Below are 17,507 nucleotides of genomic sequence, written 5' to 3'. Positions count from 1 at the left end.
AGCTTTTAAAAAATTATATTATAGGATATTCTTTTTTATCTAAAATTTATCTAATTTCTTAATGAATGTGGTTAATCTCATTTTTCTATAACTATTATATTATATGCCTTAGATCGGTATAGGAGCTATGGACCACAATGTTGGGAGTGTGTTCCCCTAAAACTCACAGTCGGCTTGGTTGGGTAACAGGATATGAAAGTCATGCCTCTCTCTCTCTCCCTTTGCTGGACTATAAAAGCTCCTATACAAGCCTGGGAATCCTGCAGAATGCACTGTCGTCACGTTACATTCGGGGAAACGTAAGTGACAGAATAATTGGGTAAAATGTGTTCCAAGTCACTCGGAAAATATAAACGAAGTAAACTCAAGCGACTACCTTTCTCTACCTTACACGTCGAAGATAGATAGAACTTCTTTGTCTTTTTCGAGAATGCGATGGACTCTGGCCAGAACTTGAGTCGAAGTACCTCGAATCAATTCTTAGAAGTCAATGGGCAAACTCCCTCCATAGAGGGATATGCATGCAACAAGTCGTAGCTAGCTCGAAAAGCTTTGATACATTCGAGGCTTTAGCAGTGAAGCCTGCGTACAGGTGCCTAATGAGGCCTCGACAGTAGACAACGTTGAGAGTGTTGCTAGGTTCTGATAGAACAACCAAAGTTCGTGATCCGGGCTTGTCTCTGGAGGTGCAGAATAGAAAAAGCCATCATTCTGGCTTTAACTCGCTTTCGAGCAAACATTCCCCACAATCTTCCAAAAGTTCATCAAGCTAAACTAGGAAGAATAGATCTAAGCTCGAGTTTAGCTCCAGTCATGGCTTCGTATTAATATATTTTTTATTGCAGATATACAACAGAAAACAGAAAACAAAGCAAGAAATCACTAGCATATACCAGATGCCATCAGGATAGGACAGCATCAAGTCGAACAACACATGTCACCTCTCGTAGTGGCTGTATGAACTCTGTCTCGACCATCACCTTGTAGTTAAGACTCCGATAAACCGAGCAATATCTTGTACAGTGCGCATCAAATCTGCTGTCCATGTGATCGGATAAGCCCTGCTGCGAAAGCACACAGTTATGCAAAACGAACTTACTAATGCATGAAAATGCAGATCTCTCAAGATGGAGAGCTGAGACAAAACTTGTGGCTGACTTCCAGCTCAGGAAATCGTAATTCCTCCAGTCTCTCGCGCCTCTTGTCTCTTGCTACCCGAAAACCTCGCCCTGGGTCACCTGGGATCTGCACGACAGCATCACAAGCGTATAATGTGAGACATCTCCAAATTCCGTGACTTTCAGTGTTTCCAGCGCCGGGGAGGATGCAACTAAACTGCAGAGACATTGGTCGCCTAGTTCTATACCATGGTATAAACCTTGCGAACCCGCAAGCTCCGAAAGAGAGAGCGATCGCGCGCTCGGGGACTAGACCGTCGCATGGGAGTGCAAGATGCAGCTCTAGACGGCTGGTACCGAGAGCCTCTCGGTTCTTGACGAGCTTGACCCGCCAATGGCACAAGAGACCGAGACCTTATAGTTCTTTGAGGCGCCTTGGTATTCACAGGAACGGAAGATTAAATCACAACGATTAAAGTTAAAACAAAAACTCTAAGCCATTGAAACAGCATAAAAAATAAAATATACTAGATATGACTTTTCTTTTCTTCTTAAGAAATTTAGGAAAGCGTCTGTAGATAGAGATCGAAGTGCTAGTGATGAACACATGATTCGCCAACATGGCAGTGCATTCAACGAGAAAGATTCCCTAGTGATGAGACACAAAACACCATGTCATTCCAACAAGGATGAACTACAAGCCAGCCAGAGATTAAAATGTGAGCCAACCGACCACGATCCATGAAAAAATGATTACGCTGGAATCTTCCCCTGTTTTAGGGCTTGTGGGGAGAATCTTTGGAATTTCAAATCCGGCATCTATCTGGCGCTTGTTCCAAATGGTTTGTCCCCCTTGCACCCCTCAATCTTTTTCCGAAACCAAAGCCACCACTCCAAATTGCGCAAAAGATTTCGGCTCGAATAATGATAGATCCCCCAGAGAGACAAGAGCAAAGCAACAACATCAAGAGGGTGCATCGCCTAATCGTTTGCTTGGATTTTGTGTAGGGTCAACTAAGAAGGGCGTAAATGGACCTCCATTTGGGCGCTTTTCCCCTCTTTCTTTTGCTGTCGTGATCAAATGGACGTCATATAGCTCGTCGCCTTCCAGAACTTTGAAGAACCCCGTAACTTGGATCCCTCCTTTGTCTAGTCCAGTAGAAAAATAATCATTCAGCTGATTGAACTTCGTCATTTGGATCCCAATCAGTCCCGTCCTTGCGAGATTGGAAGACCCTGGAGATTGACACAAAGTGACGAAGATTTTAGTGGGGAGAGGATGATCAATCATCCATGCGGAATATTTGGATTTGGCACGCAACTTACTTTTGTCAGCCCGTGATGGACATTGTTCTTTTCTAACATAACATGGCTCTATCACGAGAGGACATCTTACAAGTCAACAAAGGATCCGGTCCACCACCTTTCCAGTGTGGGCTTAGGGCATGCCATTGTCTACGCGCCTGCCATCGATCAATCCAACCGGAATGAGCTTGTCACTTTGCAGAAAGGAAAAGTTGGGAGTGAGTCCGCAGCTTTGTTTCTAGTCGTGTCGACTGTAGTGTTTCCCACGTCCACCTTCAAGAAGAGCTCGCCGTTGCTCGTTTGTAACCGGCTGAATCTAGAGAAGATGACAGCATCATCTCAGCCGTATTACCACCTCCAGATTCTTGTACCGCTTTGATGTCTCCGTCGTCGCCCCCTCCTTGAATGAACAGAATGGGCCCTAAGTATATTGTCTCTTGTGTCCTGCGATCAGAGCGTTGTTCCATTTTCCATCACATGGTATGTACAAACAAAGCAACCCATGAAAACTTTGTAATGAAGTGTCTCAGAAAACTCCTTCTCTGATAGCAACTCCTCATTTGTTTGGAGCTCTGCTGGATATAACATTTGGTGTCCATGGCTCCTAGAGGAGACAAATCGGTACTTGGAGTGCTCCTAGCTCCGCCATGGAATACATCACATCAAGGAGAGCCACAGAAACACAAACATATAAAGAAAGAGAGTGAAAAAGCCATTCATTCGAATTCATGAATACACATATCCATGAGAACGCACTTTTGTGTTGTCTTGTGTGTTGTCTGTCCGTCCAAATCGCTAGAAAAATCACAGCTTTGCCGAGTAGCGCGCTCAGTCTCGCGCAGTACCGTACTGCTCTGGCTGTGCTGGGCTGTATGTTTGTGTCCCAGTCAAACAAATTGCAGGGGCATATTCCCGCCGTCCAGCGTTTTTTATTCCCTCCCAGATCAACTGTTTCTTGTGACATGATATGTTAGAGTGTGTACGTAGCATGGAAAATCCCCGTGTGTGGCAAATTGGGGTGGCATCCGCCAAGCGTGTAGTGGTATTTGGAACGCGGCAGGGACACAGCCCGTCTGGAAATTCTCCTCGAGATCCAGCGATTTTCACTGGGAGATTCGTTGCTTGCAATGGGCAAAAGGCGGATATCCGTTTCCTTTGCCTTGAATCGAGGGTGTGTTGTATTTGCCCAAATGCCCAAGCAACGCCAATCATAAACAAATGCCCCGACAGAGCATCTCTTACATTGCGGAATTCGAGGACGCACCGAATGATCACCTCCTAGATCAATCAGCGTCTATAACAAGTCTATGATATATTTTGGTATTCGTATGGTTTGAGGATGATGACTTCATCGCGCCTCGCAAATGTTCCAATTTGGTGGATTGATTGATCAAATCATCCTCCCGTTTGACGGTGCGTTGATTTTTTTTCACCTGGTAAAATAACTCCGTGTTTTCCGGTAGGTACATGGACAGGCCACCCATCCGGGTGACATACAGGCAGGCCGCCACTGCCAATGCCCACTGCCATGCTGGATCCCGCCGTGGACAAGCCTGACGCGTATATACGCGCCCAGCTACGCTAGCTGCTAGGTGAAAGTTTTCTTTCACCCGCATAGCCGTGGAAGAAGAGATTGGGCGTTTCACGTGAGGGCAGTAACATCCAGTCGCGCAGTACGTAATAGACGCCCAGCCATACGTATGTACATATAGGTGGCGGTTAGGGTTAGGGCTTAGCTGACGCGCCAGGCTTTCCTGCCATGTGGCAGGGGCACATTTCTCACTTTGACCCCTCCGTACGCCGGCCGGGAAGTTGTCCTCTTCTTGCGTAACTGACCGCGACATCCGCCGGCCGGGGCGGCGGGGACGGAATACGTTTTCCCGGTCCGGAATATTCCCAACATCCAAAGAGTGCTTTGTGACTGTGTGTGTGCGTAGCGGCGTTGTGTGCGTTCCCTTTTCCCGCTTGAAGAGGCTTCATAAATACTGGGCGAGGGGCCCTTGTTTTAATGTGGCCCGCCATTCACGGACGCTCCTTGCTCCTTCCTCTTCGCAAGAGCTCTAGCTCTCCTCTCTCTTTCTCTCTCGCTCGCTAGGGTTTTGTGTGATCGACCCATCGCTGCCGCCTTCTCCAAGAATGCGCGATCCGCCGGACGAATCGCCGCGACAATCGCCGCCTAGATTCCGCAAATTTCTCACAGATTTTCTTTGGTGTGATCTGGTGCGGCTGCAAGCAATGCTATGGCGTGCGTGCTGTTCTTTTGCTTTCCTCCCCGTCTCTCTCTCCCCCTCTTTCTCTTTTCGTGCATGATTGTGCGCTGGGGCTGCTGGGGGAGGAATCTACTCAGCGTGCATCGGCGTCAAAGATTCCCTCTTTGGGACTCGATTTTGATGGCTGCCTTGTCGAATTCTGGAAAAGCTTAGTGCGGTCTAGTGCTGTCCGTGCCTGTGATCTCGCCGTGCAATCCCAGTAGAAGAGAGAGTCGTCGATCGATCGATCGATCGATCAATCAATCAAGCTTAATCTCCTCCTTCTCACTCGTTTGAGATAAATCGTGTCAGCGCGGCAGCCATGGAAGTGGTCTTCTGGTCCTCGTGTAGTGTCCTTGTCTGTGACACTCTTTCATTATTACACCAGCGCAGCTTGAATGAGCTATGGCGCGCCTCACTTTTTTCCTTCTCTCCCATGCTTTTCTTTCCAATTCTCTCTTGAGAGAAATTCATGCGAGATCTGCCCGTCGTTTTCCATGGCTTTGCATTGCTTGCTCCGGACTCTTTGTTTCCAAGCGTGTACTGCGCTTGCTTGCTTGGAACATTTCTTCTGTTCTTCGTCTCGATCATGCTTGATTTGCTCGTTTTGTAACAGCAGGCTTACATGTGTGCTGCGTTCTTGTGTGTGAGTGCTCACAAGTGTGGCATCTAATTCTTTAAACTTTCACAGTCACTACACACATACACACTCTTTGGGCGTTGCAGTTTCTTCATCATACCATCCTGGCAAAAAACTTACTCGCCATCAAGGACGATTGGATCTGGATGTCTGAATTCCTTCAGTCGGGGAAAGTCAAGGCAATTCATTGATTGGTAGATGCAAGGTCAAGTCAGGAGCTGCGATGAGATCGACACACACAGCCAGCAACCGCAGCCAACAACCGCAGCGTTCAGCTTTTCCATTGATGATGATCCATCTCCGAGAGGACTGGAACTCTTCTTAAATGCATCACTTGATCAGCTCGCTCGCTCTCCTATTCTTAACGAAAGCAAAAGGAAAAAAGTAAAAAAGAGAACGATATGAACAACGGAATCGAAGCACAACAACAAAATACAGGTTTTTTTTTTCCTTTTTATTTGGCTCTTCTCACACGGGAAGAAAGAAAAACTTACATTCTTGTCATGTTTTTAGATCCTTTGATGAGGACGGCTGAGTTGTTTTAGATCTCCGCTCGTCCGCTGCGCGATCACTTCCAACGAACGCTTCTCACTACTGAATGATTTGAAAGGTAAGAGTGTGACAATGTGGGTTGGGCTCTTGCATTTCTCTCCATTCTTTTCTTCTTCATTCTCTTGAAGCTTTTGTGGTTCTTCCATTCTTTTGTGTTGGAGATCTCGTGACTGATTGCTACAAGGGAGGTTAGTCTTTTGTTTTGATTTGGTCGTGCGCTTCCATGAGTGTTTGAGTCCTGAGCGAGAGCGCTGTGGGGATTAGCACCACTCTCACCTCACGATTTAGCAGCCGCAGTGTCAGGGAAATCTTTGATTACTTCCTGGCTACGTTGTTTTCCTTTTTTTTTCTCTCTCCCGTCTCTCGTCTCTCAGCGTCTCTCGTCTCTCTTCTCTCTGTGCTGCTGCCTTGCTTGCTTGGGCTGGTGTTTTAATCAATCCCGCGTCTGTCTAGTCCGGGAAGATTTGATTCTTACGCTCCCCAAGACTTGTCTCTTGTGGTGCGCACTCTGGAGTTTGGGGGGCTTTTAAAAAATTCCCCGATATATACAAGTGTTTGTATGCACATATAAATAATTTTTCTCTTTCCAGAGGGAGCTCTGTGGACAGTGTCAGTAGCCCACTTGGTTCACTTGGTATTTTATGACCCTCTTGTGTGTGTGCCTTGATTCAGGTCTTGCGTCCAGCTTTGTTCGGGAATCCATCATCACTTTGCGAGGAAATCCAGGTCCAGATCATGGCTAATGTTTGATCAATCTTGCATTGCTGCAAGCGACGTACTGACTTGGGAACGTTTTTTGCTTTTCTTTTTCTGATTTCCCGGAGTTTGTCCAGTGAACCGGCCAGCTGAAACACACGGACGCGTTACGTTTGTGGAGAGCTTGCCGACGGACAAGCAATGCAAGCAGCGGGAAATGTGTGTCCACGGAATGATCCATGGCTTCGATCGGAGTGGCGAAAGCAACAAACAATCCCTGCCTGGCTCCCTGTATGCCACCTGAGAAGCCCACCGAAGTGTTTCGGCAGGATTCCTAGCTGGCGTGCGGGGAGCCATGCAGAGCTTCTCTCTTTCTCTCTCAAAGGTTGGCCGAGGGGGATGACACGCACTGAAACAATCCGAAAGATCTTCTCAAGGATTTGCAAATCCAAGTCTCTTTGACAAGGTGACAACCAGGTATCGAAATCTTTTTCTTTTTCTTTTTGTTTGATCCGTGTTCTTGCTTTTGTTCTCCGTTTTTCCCCATGTTTTGTTGTGGGAAATATGGGGGAGCTCTGCGATCCTCAGCCGCTTTAACTTTTGCTGGCAGGCAGCAAGCAACAAGCAGCCCAATGGCAATGCAGCAGCAGTTCAGTACCTCAGCATTGCAATGCCAGCTTTTTTTTATTCTTTTCTTTTTCTTTTGCTCTCTTGCAGTGTGGCCATGGCTCTGCTTTCTCATGTGTTTTTTGTGTTGTGTACAGAGGCCAACTTCGCCAGTCGCGCGGGAATGGTGTAGATTTGAACATGCTAAAATATTCTGGTATATGCCAACATCCAACGGCTCCAGGTTAAACTTGTGTTTATAGCTGATAAACATATCTTAAACCCAAAACGTCGATCATTAAAGTTGGAAATTATCCTTTAGAACAGTTTACTTTTGAGAATGACAATAGGAAAGTTTTCTAGGGCATCTGAGAACTTCTTTGCGCGAGTAGGGTTTGCGCAGCATTGGATAGATCCGGAGTGGCGGAATGGCTGCTGCCAACATCGGGATGATGGACAGCGCCTATTTCGTGGGGCGCAACGAGCTCCTGGCGTGGGTGAATTCGGTGCTGCAGCTCAATCTCTCCAGGGTTGAGGAGGTATGGCCTCACTGCCGCATTCTTGCGTTCTTCTTGCGGATTTCTAGCTTCCCGTGACAATGCTGCTTCCAGGGAGGCCCCATTCTTCCATTCTCTGGTGTGGTGTGCGTATTTTTCTCTTGTTTCTCATCTACATTTCATTCCATTCCAGAGGAACACTCTCCCGCCATCAGATCTATGCTCTAAGACGGGACTTAAGGGTACCTCACATCGTTTTGTTTGCGATTTGTTCTTCGTGCATCTTAGAGCTTCTCTCATTGCTCTCTAGCGAATAAGAAACTTACCCTCGCTTTTCTCCTTCTTTGCAGGCGGCCTCTGGTGCTGTCCACTGTCAACTGATAGATTCTGTCCATCCTGGTGTTGTTCCGATGCACAAGGTCTTAGTCGTGGTTTTTCTTTTGTTTTGTACACTAAAAGAAAACATTTTGCAGGTGAATTTTGATGCAAAGACCGAGTATGAGATGATCCAGAACTACAAAGTACTTCAGGAGGTCTTTAACAAGCTTAACATTAACAAGGTGCGTTTTTTCTATACTATACTTTAGCGGTGGGTCTCCGTCTCACGTTGCGTCGTGCTGCAGCATATTGAAGTGAACAAGCTTGTCAAAGGCCGGCCATTAGACAACCTGGAGTTTATGCAATGGATCAAGAGATACTGCGACTCTGTTTCTTCGTCTCCAAAGTCAGTCTGCTAGAAAGCTCTGTATAGCCTTTCTCACTGGATGATGATTTCAGCTACAATCCCGTGGAAAGAAGAGAAACTTCTAAAGGCGGTGTTGGTGCGGGGAAGAAGGTTGGCTACAAACCATCGAGTTCGAGACCTTGCAGTGCAGCAACAGCTGTTCGTAATTCAGGTGGATATGGTACTGCCTACTTCATTTTTTTTTTTGCCTTCGTTTCCTAAACCTAGCACTGGATCTTTTCTGCAGTTAGCAAATCTGCTAGACCAGGAGCTGGTTCAGGAATCATGGTTCCAGGCTCAGCTCAAATCAAGGCTCTCAACGAACAGGTATTGACAAAACTTTTGCAAGTGTTTTTATTCTAAAGGTTCATCTTCTAACGAGCAGGTTGCGGATTTGAGGCTCTCGGTGGATAGCTTGGAGAAGGAACGGGACTTTTACTTCGCCAAGCTCCGAGACATCGAGATCCTGTGCCAGAGCTCAGATGTGGAAGGTCCCGAGGTAAGCTGATACAAATCTCACACCGAAGCTAAGCTCCTTCCTTGGATCAAGCAGATCATTCCAGCAATCCAGAAAATTCTCTACGCGACCGACGAGAACGCTGGAGCTACTGATGGAGAAGAGCTCCCTCCGGATTTAGCCGCCGACGATTACAATCCGGAATCCGAGGCTCACGATGGCGGAGAAGCTGCTTGCGACGACGACGATGATCCATCCGGCGAGAAATGCGTCCCGCAAGTGAGAGTCTCTTGTAGTGGCTCCTGTCACAGTGACGAGTTCCTCTCATCAGCATCTCCAGTAAGTGTAAACTAGACAAAAATCTCAAGGAAAAGTTCCACCCAAGTACTCTTTGTAACTCGAGTTCCGTACGGGGGTGAAAAGAGGATAATATATGTAAGTTTTACCAGAAAGAAGATCTTTCGTTCCGTACGCTAGTCATGCTGTTGTGGGCTCTTGCCGCGTAAGAAGGAAAACCCTATGTAAGAGGTGAGGGCTTTTGACTCGATGGAGCTATGGCGGACAGCGTCGAGGTAGGCACGGGGTGGCTTCGCCGCTAGAAACACGCCAGGGATTCGGTTCTTGCCACTGGATCATCGCTGCGTCGCGAAATATTTCGGGAGATCGGTGTTCCGTGCTCTGGATCGGCGGCATTCTCTAGCAGGGACGACAAATCGGTGGAGATGGAGGCGCTGCTGATGGATTTCAGCCAGTTCGTCGAATTTGCAAGAACAGAACCAGGCATGGCAGGCACGGATCCAACGATGGAGATGTGCCAGAGCAAGCCGGCAGAGATTCCAGCCGCTGGAGATTTCTTTGCCAATGGATCGACTGGAGCTTTCCCGAGCGTGTCTGGGACGGATTTTCATGGATCCATGGGAAATTTCCAGAGCTCGGGGATGGACGATGGTGTCTACTTGGAGCCAGCTCCCATGGAGCCGGCCGGGTCGTCTGAGGCCGATCCCCTCAAAGACCCGGTGTTTAGCTACATCTCCGACATGCTCATGGACGAGGACACAGACGAGAGGACGTGCATGTTTATCGATTGCTCCGGGTATAAGTCCATGGCCAACGAGCTCACGCAGATCATCTCCGATTCTTCCTCGTCGGGTGCTTCGGAGTCAGAGAACACAAACAAGGGAGCAGTCGATTCGTGGATCCATGGTGTCTTGAACAACGACGAAGTGGTCGACTCGGATGTGAGAGTCGAGGGTCGGACCATGTCCGACGAAGAGTACGAGAACACCGTGCACAAGATGATGAACGAGATTCAGGCTTTGACGGCTGCCTCTACGCCCGGTGGCGAAGGTGGTGGCCATGAAGGTGGTGGTCATCGGAAGGTGGTGGAGGAAGAAGAGTCTGTGAATATTGTGGAGCGGGATGCACTGTCCTTGCAGTCGCTGCTCCGGGAGTGCTCCGAGTTTCTCAAAGATGCGCCAGGGAAGGATGCTGTTCATGACCACGATCCATGGTCGGGGGATTTATTCGCGACGCACGACCAGCTCGTGGCTGGGCATGTGAGGACTCCTGCAGTGCTTGACAACGACGCCATTGAAACCGAGAAGGCCATCCGACAGGAGCTGCATGGCAAACTCATCGAGTGTGCGCAGGCGGTGGCTGCGGATGATGTATCCAAGGCTTACGGGATTGTCAACGGGATCAGGGACAAAACCTCGCCGCGTGGAAGCGGCACGGAGAGAATGGTGTTCTACTTTGCCGAGGCTTTAGTTGCACGTATAACCGGTACTGGCACGCTGCTCTACAGTGCTCTCTCCAGCAACAAGCCGGCGTTTCACGAGATGCTGAAAGCGTATCGGCTCTTTACTCGCTACTCTCCGAACGTGAGGATATCGCACTACGTCTGCAACCAGACTATTCTTGATGCTACAGTGGGGGCCGGCAGGGTGCACATTGTCGACTATGGTATCCTCTACGGGTTCATGTGGCCCTGCCTCATCAAGGCCTTCTCCGAGCGCGAAGGTGGTCCTCCGCACTTGCGTATAACAGGAATAGATTTTCCTCAGCCTGGGTTCAAGCCGGCGGAGAGAGTTGAGGAAAGCGGGCGGAAGCTGTCGGAATACGCCAAGCAAGTTGGAGTTCCTTTCGAGTTCCACGCTATAGCAACAACCAAATGGGAGGGCGTGCAGCCATCAACCTTATTTCTCAGGCACGACGAGGTGTTGATCGTGAGCTCGCATTTCCGTCTGAGACACTTGCTAGACGAGTCGGTGATGGTGGACAGTCCAAGAAAGCTGGTACTCTCCAGGATACGAAGCATGAAACCGAAGGTCTTTATACAGGCGGTGGTGAATGCCAACTACAACGCTCCATTTTTCATCAGTCGGTTCCGCGAAGCTCTCGCATTATATGCAGCGTTCTTCGATGCGATCGACACTGCAATCCCTCCTGAGTATCCGGAAAGGCTTCTCATTGAGCAGAGCATTTTGGGACGCGAGATCCTCAACATTGTGGCGTGCGAAGGCCAGGAAAGAGTAGAAAGAGCGGAAACGTACAAGCAGTGGCAGTCAAGGACTGTGAAAGCCGGATTCGAGCAGCTTCCTTTGCGTCCAGACATTTATGCAAAGGCGAGAGCGATGCTCGGGACATATCACAAGAGCTTTGGGATTGGCCAGGATGGAAACTGGCTGCTCATAGGATGGAAGGAGACGGTACTGCATGCCGTGTGCTCGTGGAGAGTACGCTGAAACTAGGAAAGAAGCAACAATCATAGCTGGTAATTGCTAAGGTACGACACAAAATTCTAGCTTTGTATTGACAGCTTGTCGTGTTGCAGGGCGAACAGTTGTTGCGCTACGTGAATACATTCAGCTACTGATGCGTTGGTTTTGAGCGAGTTTGGCTCGATTTGCGACCGGCTCACTACGTATCCTTCCTGCAAAAAAAGAAGAGAGAAGAGATTCACAGCAGCAGCACGAGTGACCGGATGTACCTTTTGTAGTCCCCTTGTCAAGGTATCTCTTCTGGGAGTTGGGATCTTTCCTCTGCTTGCAATCTAAAAGTATATATGTTCATATCTTGTTTTGAATCCAGGTTGTAAGTACCTCGTGAAGCCCAATGTAACCGCATGGCAAAGCTGGATTGCTTTCCTCCAGCATTACATCTAGCACCTCGGTCAATTTTGAAGTTTCAGGATCGAGTTTCTTCATATCGAATCCAGGTGAGGCAATCCAGTTTAATTCCTTGGCTACCCGTGACATTGTTTGTAAATATGCTATGTTGTGCAGAGGGCCGATCCATATTGGACCCGTATACGTGTTCTGTCGCAATGTAACCATGGTCGCAAGCAAGCCGGAAGGAAAAGGTTCGTTCCACATACCTTCTTGGAGCAACTGCAAGCTGATGTTTGGCCGAGTTCGTCCCAAGAAACGCTCTGGAATGCCCCACATTCGCTGCAGTGCGCTATGAATCCGTAGTTACTGCCAGAACACAAAGATGGATGAACGTCAGACAACAAGATCAACCTGGAAATTACGTGCGGAGATCAAGTTCGCCGTGCTCCATCCGGAGCATGATTCTAAACACTGGTCCGTGGGCAGAATAGTGCGAGAAAAGGGGACGCATCCTCAAGTTTCGGGTGGCAGCTTCGCGCACGACGCCAGCAATGACCATTCGCAGCCCGATCTCGTTGATAAACGGCAGGCGCCTGGTGAAAGTTCCGTATGATGCAAGTGCACTGAAAGAGAAGGAGAAAAATCAAAACAGCCATCGAAGAGCGCGTGAGTGCTCACTTATAAGGCCGCTTGCTGCAAGAGAAGCCGTCGGTGGAGGTGACATAGACGAGGCCACCACGTTTGAGGGCAGCCAGAGCAGAGCCAAAGAAGACGGAGTTACTCCCGTGAGAATCGACGTCGATGAGGTCGTAGTAATCGTCGGCAAGGTAGCAGCCGAGAAGGAGCTTGTTGGCGTCTTGAGTGCTGACTTTCCACCTTTCGGTAGGACAAGAAGAACAGGAAGGAGGAGCTACAGCTCGCAGGTTGTCAAGAATGCCGGGACGAAGATGGTCGCAGGCATCGTTGGCCCAGACAAAGTCAGCACTAGCCTGCACAAGGTACCGCATTGCTCTCACTCCGCACCCACACAGAGCATCCAGTGCTCGGAGCTGACCGTGCTCTCTCTTGTAGGCTATGGCCGCTAGAACACTCAGGTCTCTCCCTACCGCACTCTCGCGCCTGTAGAAAGCGTTCCCGGTTGTGAAGCTGAGCCCGCGCTCCATTTTCGGTAGTTCTTTCGTGGGTTGCTGCGGCTGGGGGAGTCTGGACAGCCCATCTGGGGGGACCGGCAGCGCCGTCGAAACAAGCATATGCCCAGGCCGGGTATAGGGCAGAGATGAGGAAGGATGGCTAGGGCTCCTTCTCGACCAAGAAGGAATGTGGTGGTGCTCGTCAGACTCAAGAGATGGATGAGCAGGAGTTGTCCACAGCAGAAAGGATCGTCGTCGGTGACGGAGAGCGAGCTAGTTCAGGTTGGTCTTCAGGGAGATCCGGAAGGATTCGTTGGGCTTCTGCGTGTGTGCGCAGAGGAGAGGTCACTAGAAGATGGCAGGCTTGTCCACGAGCAGATTCTCAAGTGTGGATACGGCAGTCATGCGTTTCTCGGTAATCTGCTCGTGGACATGTATGGGAAATGCGGGGATATGGAGAGTGCCCGTGCTGCCTTCCAGGCCATCCAGGCAAAGAACATCTACTCGTGGACCATCTTGCTTACGGCCTACAGCAAGGGTGGCCACGGGAGAGCAGTACTCAGGCTCGTCCAGGAGATGGACTTGGAGGGGTTTAAGGCCGAGAAGGTGACGTACTTGGCAGTCGTGGATGCCTGTTCGAAGCTGTTCGACTTGAACAGAGCCAAGCAGGCACACTCGAGGATTGTGGAGAGCGGGTGGCATGCAAATCTCAACGTGGGAAACGCGCTTGTGGGCATGTATGGGAGGTGCGGGGACTGCCAGACGGCCAGGATGGTTTTCGAAGGCTTGCCTGAGAAGACCGTCGTGTCCTGGAACACTGTGATAGGAGCCTATGCTCGGAATGGACTGGCCAAGGATGCTCTCCGACTGATGAAGGCGATGGATCTGGAAGGCATGAAAGCGGACAGGATCACATTCCTGAGTCTGGTCGAAGCTTGCACGGGCCTGGGGTGCCTGGCCGAGTCGAGGCTGGCTTATGCTCGAGTTGTTTCGAGTGGACTCGGCTCCGACGTCGCAGTGGCTGCCTCGCTTGTCAACATGTTTGGGAAGAGCAGCAGCTTGGCGGATGCCAAACTCGCCTTCGATACCATACCGGAGAAGAATGTCGTCTCGTGGAATGTCATAATGGCAGCTTACAACCAGAACGGGTGTCCGACAGAAGCTCTTCGGTTGTTTTACGAGATGACTGAACCGGACAAGGTCAGCTTTTTATATGCTCTCGACGCTTGCGTGAGCCTGAAAGCTCTGTCAGATGGCCGGGACGTTCATGCGAGTGTCACAAGGCATGGTTTCGGCTCCGATCTTGTCCTGGGGAATGCACTCATCAACATGTACAGCAAATGCTCGAGTCCAGCTGATGCCAGAAACGTTTTCGACGGGATGACGGTCAGGGACTCCGTGTCGTGGAACACGATGATTGCAACTTACGCCAGGAATGGTTTTGGAGAGGAGGCAGTGGAGGTGTTTCACGAGATGGCTCTGGTGGGGATTCCTCCTGACAAGTACACGCTGATCAGCGCTCTCGACGGTTGCTGCGGATTGTCGTGCCCCGACAGAGGCCTGAAAAAAGGCAGAGAGATTCACAGACGAATCCAGAGTATTGGCTTCATGTCCGACGTAGCGTTACAGACAGGACTGATCAAAATGTATGGGAAGTTTGGAGAGGTGATCGAGGCCAGGAGATTGTTCGATGGAATGAGTAGGAGAGTTGCTCTCACCTGGGCCAGGATGATCACTGCATACGGACAGAACGGTTTCGGAAACGAAGCCATCGAGCTCTACAAGCAGATCGACGTGGTTCCCGACAAGGTGATATTCGCGAGCGTTCTTGACGCGTGCTCGAGCGCCATGAACCTCGAAGAAGGCAAGCGAATCCACGCAAGGATAGTGGAAGGCAAGTTTGAGATAGACACGGTGGTGAACAACACTCTGCTCGACTTATACGGGATGTGCGGGTGTCTGGAGGAAGCCAAAGCCGTGTTCCACAGCATGCAAGAGCAAGACAGGGACGTGGTCTCGTGGAATTCCATCATTAGAGCTCATCTCCACAACGATCAGCCGAAGGAAGCCTTGGGCCTCTTCTTCGAGATGCAAGAGGCTTGCGGTCCCAGGCAAGACCGAGTGAGCTACGTGAGTGCTCTCGACGCCTGCTCGGCCATGGGGAGTGACGGCCTCGTCCATGGCAAAACTCTGCACGGTTTGATCCTCGCCAACCGGATCCACATCGACGTCTACGTTGGCACTGCGCTGGTTACCATGTATGGGAGGTGCGGCGACGTGGTGGAAGCCAAGCAGGTGTTCGACGTGATGCCGAGCAAAAACGCGGTCACTTGGACGTCCATGATACGGGGATACTCGACGAACGGTTTTGCGAGAGAAGCCGTGGAGGTGTTCCAGAAGATGGAACAGGAGGGCTGCCGTGCTGACAAGATCGTCTACGTCGCGGTGATGGAGGCAAGCAGGGGCATCGAGGACGTGAAGATGGCGGCGAAGATCCACAGCCGGCTTTCGGACCTGGGGTGGTGCTCGGACTCGGCCATCCAGTCGTCGCTCATCGCCATGCACGGCAAATGTGGCAGTGTGGAGGTGGCGAGGCGGGTGTTCGACGCCATGGAGGAGAAGTCACGGGGATCTCCGGCTTGGAACGCCATGATCGCAGCTTACTCGAGGCGAGGCGACAAGGAGGCGGTGCTGGAGCTGTTCCAGGCGATGCAAGCCGCATCGGTGAGGCCGGATCGAGCAACTTTCCTGGGACTTCTAGCAGTCGGCGGCAGCTTCTCCCCGAGCGAGGCCAGCGCCGTGCAGCACGCCATCCTCTCCACCGGCATGGAGACGGACTCCCTCGTCGGCACCGCGCTGCTCAACACGCTGACGAGATCCGGCAAAGTTGGCGAGGCCCGGCGGGTGTTCGATCGCCTGGACAAGCGCGACGTGGTGTCGTGGACGTCGATGATGGTGGCGTATGCCTCGCACGGGTCGAGCCTGGAAGCCATCGATCTCTTCCAGGAGATGCAGCTCCAGGGGATGGAGCCCGACGAGGTGGCGTTCCTGGCCGTGCTCTTCGCTTGCAACCACGCCGGGTTCTTCCGCCGGGGGTGGGACTACTTCGCGAGCATGCGCGGAGACTATGATCTGGAAGCTGGGGCCGATCACTACTGCTGCGTGGTGGATCTTTTGGGCCGAGCTGGGAGGCTGGCGGACGCCGAGGACTTGATCGTGAGCATGCCGTTCAAGCCCGACGAGGCCACGTGGTCGGCGCTGGTTGGCGCTTGCAACACGCACGGTGACGTGGAACGTGCGGCCAGGATCTCGAGGGCGATGGAGGCGGAGGAGCGGGCCGCCACACACGTGTCGTTGTGTAATACGTTCGTGGCTGCCTGAATGGACCGGTTCAACAGCGACCGTTTTGCGCTGATTAGCGTTTGGACGGGCCGGTCAACATAGCATTGACTATGAATGGATGTACCGGTCAACAGCGACAGTTTGCGCTGACTAGCATTGACTAGCATCAAAAAGGAAGATTTTAACTTTAGCTGAACATCCGCAAGAGAGAACAAGAAAAAATGGAGTTTCCTACAAGCAAGCCTATAGGAGCATGGCGATGATCCAGCAAGCGCCAATGCTTGGAGCTAGCAGCGCGGGGAGAGATCCAGTAGCGGCGCTGGTCGGGGATGGAGCCGGGGCGTGGGATCCAGCGGCGGCGGCGCCTCTGGTGTGCGCGAACGGTCCAGAGTGGGAGCTTGGGGAGGACGGCGTGGGCGATGGAGCCTGCGGCGTGGATGGCGAGGATCGCGAGCCTGGCGAGGCGGGCGTGGCCATGATGCCGAACTTCTGGCCCTGCTCGCAGTGGCCGGGGACTCCCGAGATGAACCAGTGGGGACCCGGGCGAGAGATGCGGATGAGCGTCTTGCCGTCGCTGTGATGGTTGATCGGGTTGGTCTTGATGCAGTTCATGAAATCCGCCCTGTTCACCTCAAGAACGCTGTCGCCTTGCTGCTGGTAGTTAAACACTGCCAAGAAAGATCACCCATCCACACAAGAAAGAGTGAGACACCGATCGATCGATCAGGCAAAGGCCAAAATATCGAAGAAAGAAAGGAAGTTGCGAGGGGAAGAGAAAGATCGATCAAGAAACCGATGAGCCGGAAGGAAGACGAAAGATCGATTGCTACTTACAGAGAGTGTCGCCAGGATGATAGTTGTGCTTGAGCGCCCAGGCCGAGTAGTTCACGGCGGCGGACGGGATCATCCATCCCGCCGATTCTCCCACAACGTACTCGGCCGACTCCACGGATCGAAGCGTCGCCAATGCTGCCGCGAGCAGCAGAGGAAAGATCGCGAGCTTGAATGCCGCCATCGATCGATCGGAACAAAAGAAAGAATACCCTAGCTCTCGCTCGTTCTTGGAAAATATCAAGAACGC

The 17,507-nt window shown here is 50.9% G+C and overlaps 6 protein-coding genes and 1 long non-coding RNA gene across 10 annotated transcripts; 3 read left to right on the top strand and 4 right to left on the bottom strand.

The window, feature by feature from the left end:
* Window positions 1-829: 829 nt before the first annotated feature.
* LOC112342584 lies at window positions 830-1,491 on the bottom strand. The gene is made up of 3 exons (XR_002991010.1): window positions 1,367-1,491; window positions 1,100-1,245; window positions 830-1,035 (listed from the first exon to the last, which is right to left on the bottom strand). It is a non-coding gene; the product is annotated as an uncharacterized LOC112342584 (long non-coding RNA).
* A 6,032-nt stretch (window positions 1,492-7,523) lies between these two features.
* Window positions 7,524-9,296, top strand: LOC9659439 (microtubule-associated protein RP/EB family member 1B). Of its 2 annotated transcripts, none has more exons than XM_024664646.1 (8): window positions 7,524-7,705; window positions 8,014-8,082; window positions 8,137-8,223; window positions 8,287-8,387; window positions 8,441-8,559; window positions 8,635-8,714; window positions 8,773-8,886; window positions 8,941-9,296. In XM_024664646.1, the coding sequence occupies exons 1-8, from the start codon at window positions 7,595-7,597 to the stop codon at window positions 9,196-9,198; spliced, it is 939 nt and encodes a 312-aa protein (XP_024520414.1). In that variant the 5' UTR covers window positions 7,524-7,594; the 3' UTR covers window positions 9,199-9,296. The 2 variants fall into 2 exon arrangements, with proteins under 2 accessions (XP_024520414.1, XP_002990863.1); XM_002990817.2 differs by having other exon boundaries at window positions 8,441-8,568.
* A 66-nt stretch (window positions 9,297-9,362) lies between these two features.
* Window positions 9,363-12,219, top strand: LOC9659104 (scarecrow-like protein 30). Of its 3 annotated transcripts, none has more exons than XM_024664644.1 (4): window positions 9,363-11,617; window positions 11,678-11,855; window positions 11,935-12,061; window positions 12,129-12,219. In XM_024664644.1, the coding sequence occupies exon 1, from the start codon at window positions 9,567-9,569 to the stop codon at window positions 11,586-11,588; it is 2,022 nt and encodes a 673-aa protein (XP_024520412.1). In that variant the 5' UTR covers window positions 9,363-9,566; the 3' UTR covers window positions 11,589-11,617; window positions 11,678-11,855; window positions 11,935-12,061; window positions 12,129-12,219. The 3 variants fall into 3 exon arrangements, with proteins under 3 accessions (XP_024520412.1, XP_002990862.1, XP_024520411.1); XM_002990816.2 differs by having other exon boundaries at window positions 9,363-11,629; XM_024664643.1 differs by having other exon boundaries at window positions 9,363-11,855.
* On the bottom strand, window positions 11,601-12,318 carry LOC9659438. The gene is made up of 4 exons (XM_024664649.1): window positions 12,221-12,318; window positions 11,946-12,161; window positions 11,834-11,896; window positions 11,601-11,776 (listed from the first exon to the last, which is right to left on the bottom strand). Exons 2-4 carry the CDS (start codon window positions 12,099-12,101, stop codon window positions 11,645-11,647), a joined length of 351 nt encoding a protein of 116 aa, XP_024520417.1. The 5' UTR covers window positions 12,102-12,161; window positions 12,221-12,318; the 3' UTR covers window positions 11,601-11,644.
* Window positions 12,319-12,352: 34 nt separating this feature from the next.
* On the bottom strand, window positions 12,353-13,335 carry LOC112342591 (tRNA (guanine(26)-N(2)/guanine(27)-N(2))-dimethyltransferase-like). The gene is made up of 2 exons (XM_024664650.1): window positions 12,633-13,335; window positions 12,353-12,577 (listed from the first exon to the last, which is right to left on the bottom strand). Exons 1-2 carry the CDS (start codon window positions 13,202-13,204, stop codon window positions 12,373-12,375), a joined length of 777 nt encoding a protein of 258 aa, XP_024520418.1. The 5' UTR covers window positions 13,205-13,335; the 3' UTR covers window positions 12,353-12,372.
* LOC9658564 (pentatricopeptide repeat-containing protein At2g13600) lies at window positions 13,221-16,616 on the top strand. The gene has a single exon (XM_024664642.1). The coding sequence runs from the start codon at window positions 13,241-13,243 to the stop codon at window positions 16,463-16,465; it is 3,225 nt and encodes a 1,074-aa protein (XP_024520410.1). The 5' UTR covers window positions 13,221-13,240; the 3' UTR covers window positions 16,466-16,616.
* On the bottom strand, window positions 16,588-17,493 carry LOC9658563 (early nodulin-like protein 1). The gene is made up of 2 exons (XM_002990754.2): window positions 17,261-17,493; window positions 16,588-17,094 (listed from the first exon to the last, which is right to left on the bottom strand). The coding sequence occupies exons 1-2, from the start codon at window positions 17,439-17,441 to the stop codon at window positions 16,670-16,672; spliced, it is 606 nt and encodes a 201-aa protein (XP_002990800.1). The 5' UTR covers window positions 17,442-17,493; the 3' UTR covers window positions 16,588-16,669.
* Between the last annotated feature and the right edge of the window lie 14 nt (window positions 17,494-17,507).

This window comes from Selaginella moellendorffii, unplaced genomic scaffold (assembly GCF_000143415.4).
Source record: "Selaginella moellendorffii unplaced genomic scaffold, v1.0 SELMOscaffold_112, whole genome shotgun sequence".
In the NCBI taxonomy this organism is placed as follows: Eukaryota; Viridiplantae; Streptophyta; class Lycopodiopsida; order Selaginellales; family Selaginellaceae; genus Selaginella; species Selaginella moellendorffii.
The sequence above is the reverse complement of the archived record's forward strand: the minus strand, read 5'-3'. Positions and strand labels throughout refer to the sequence as shown.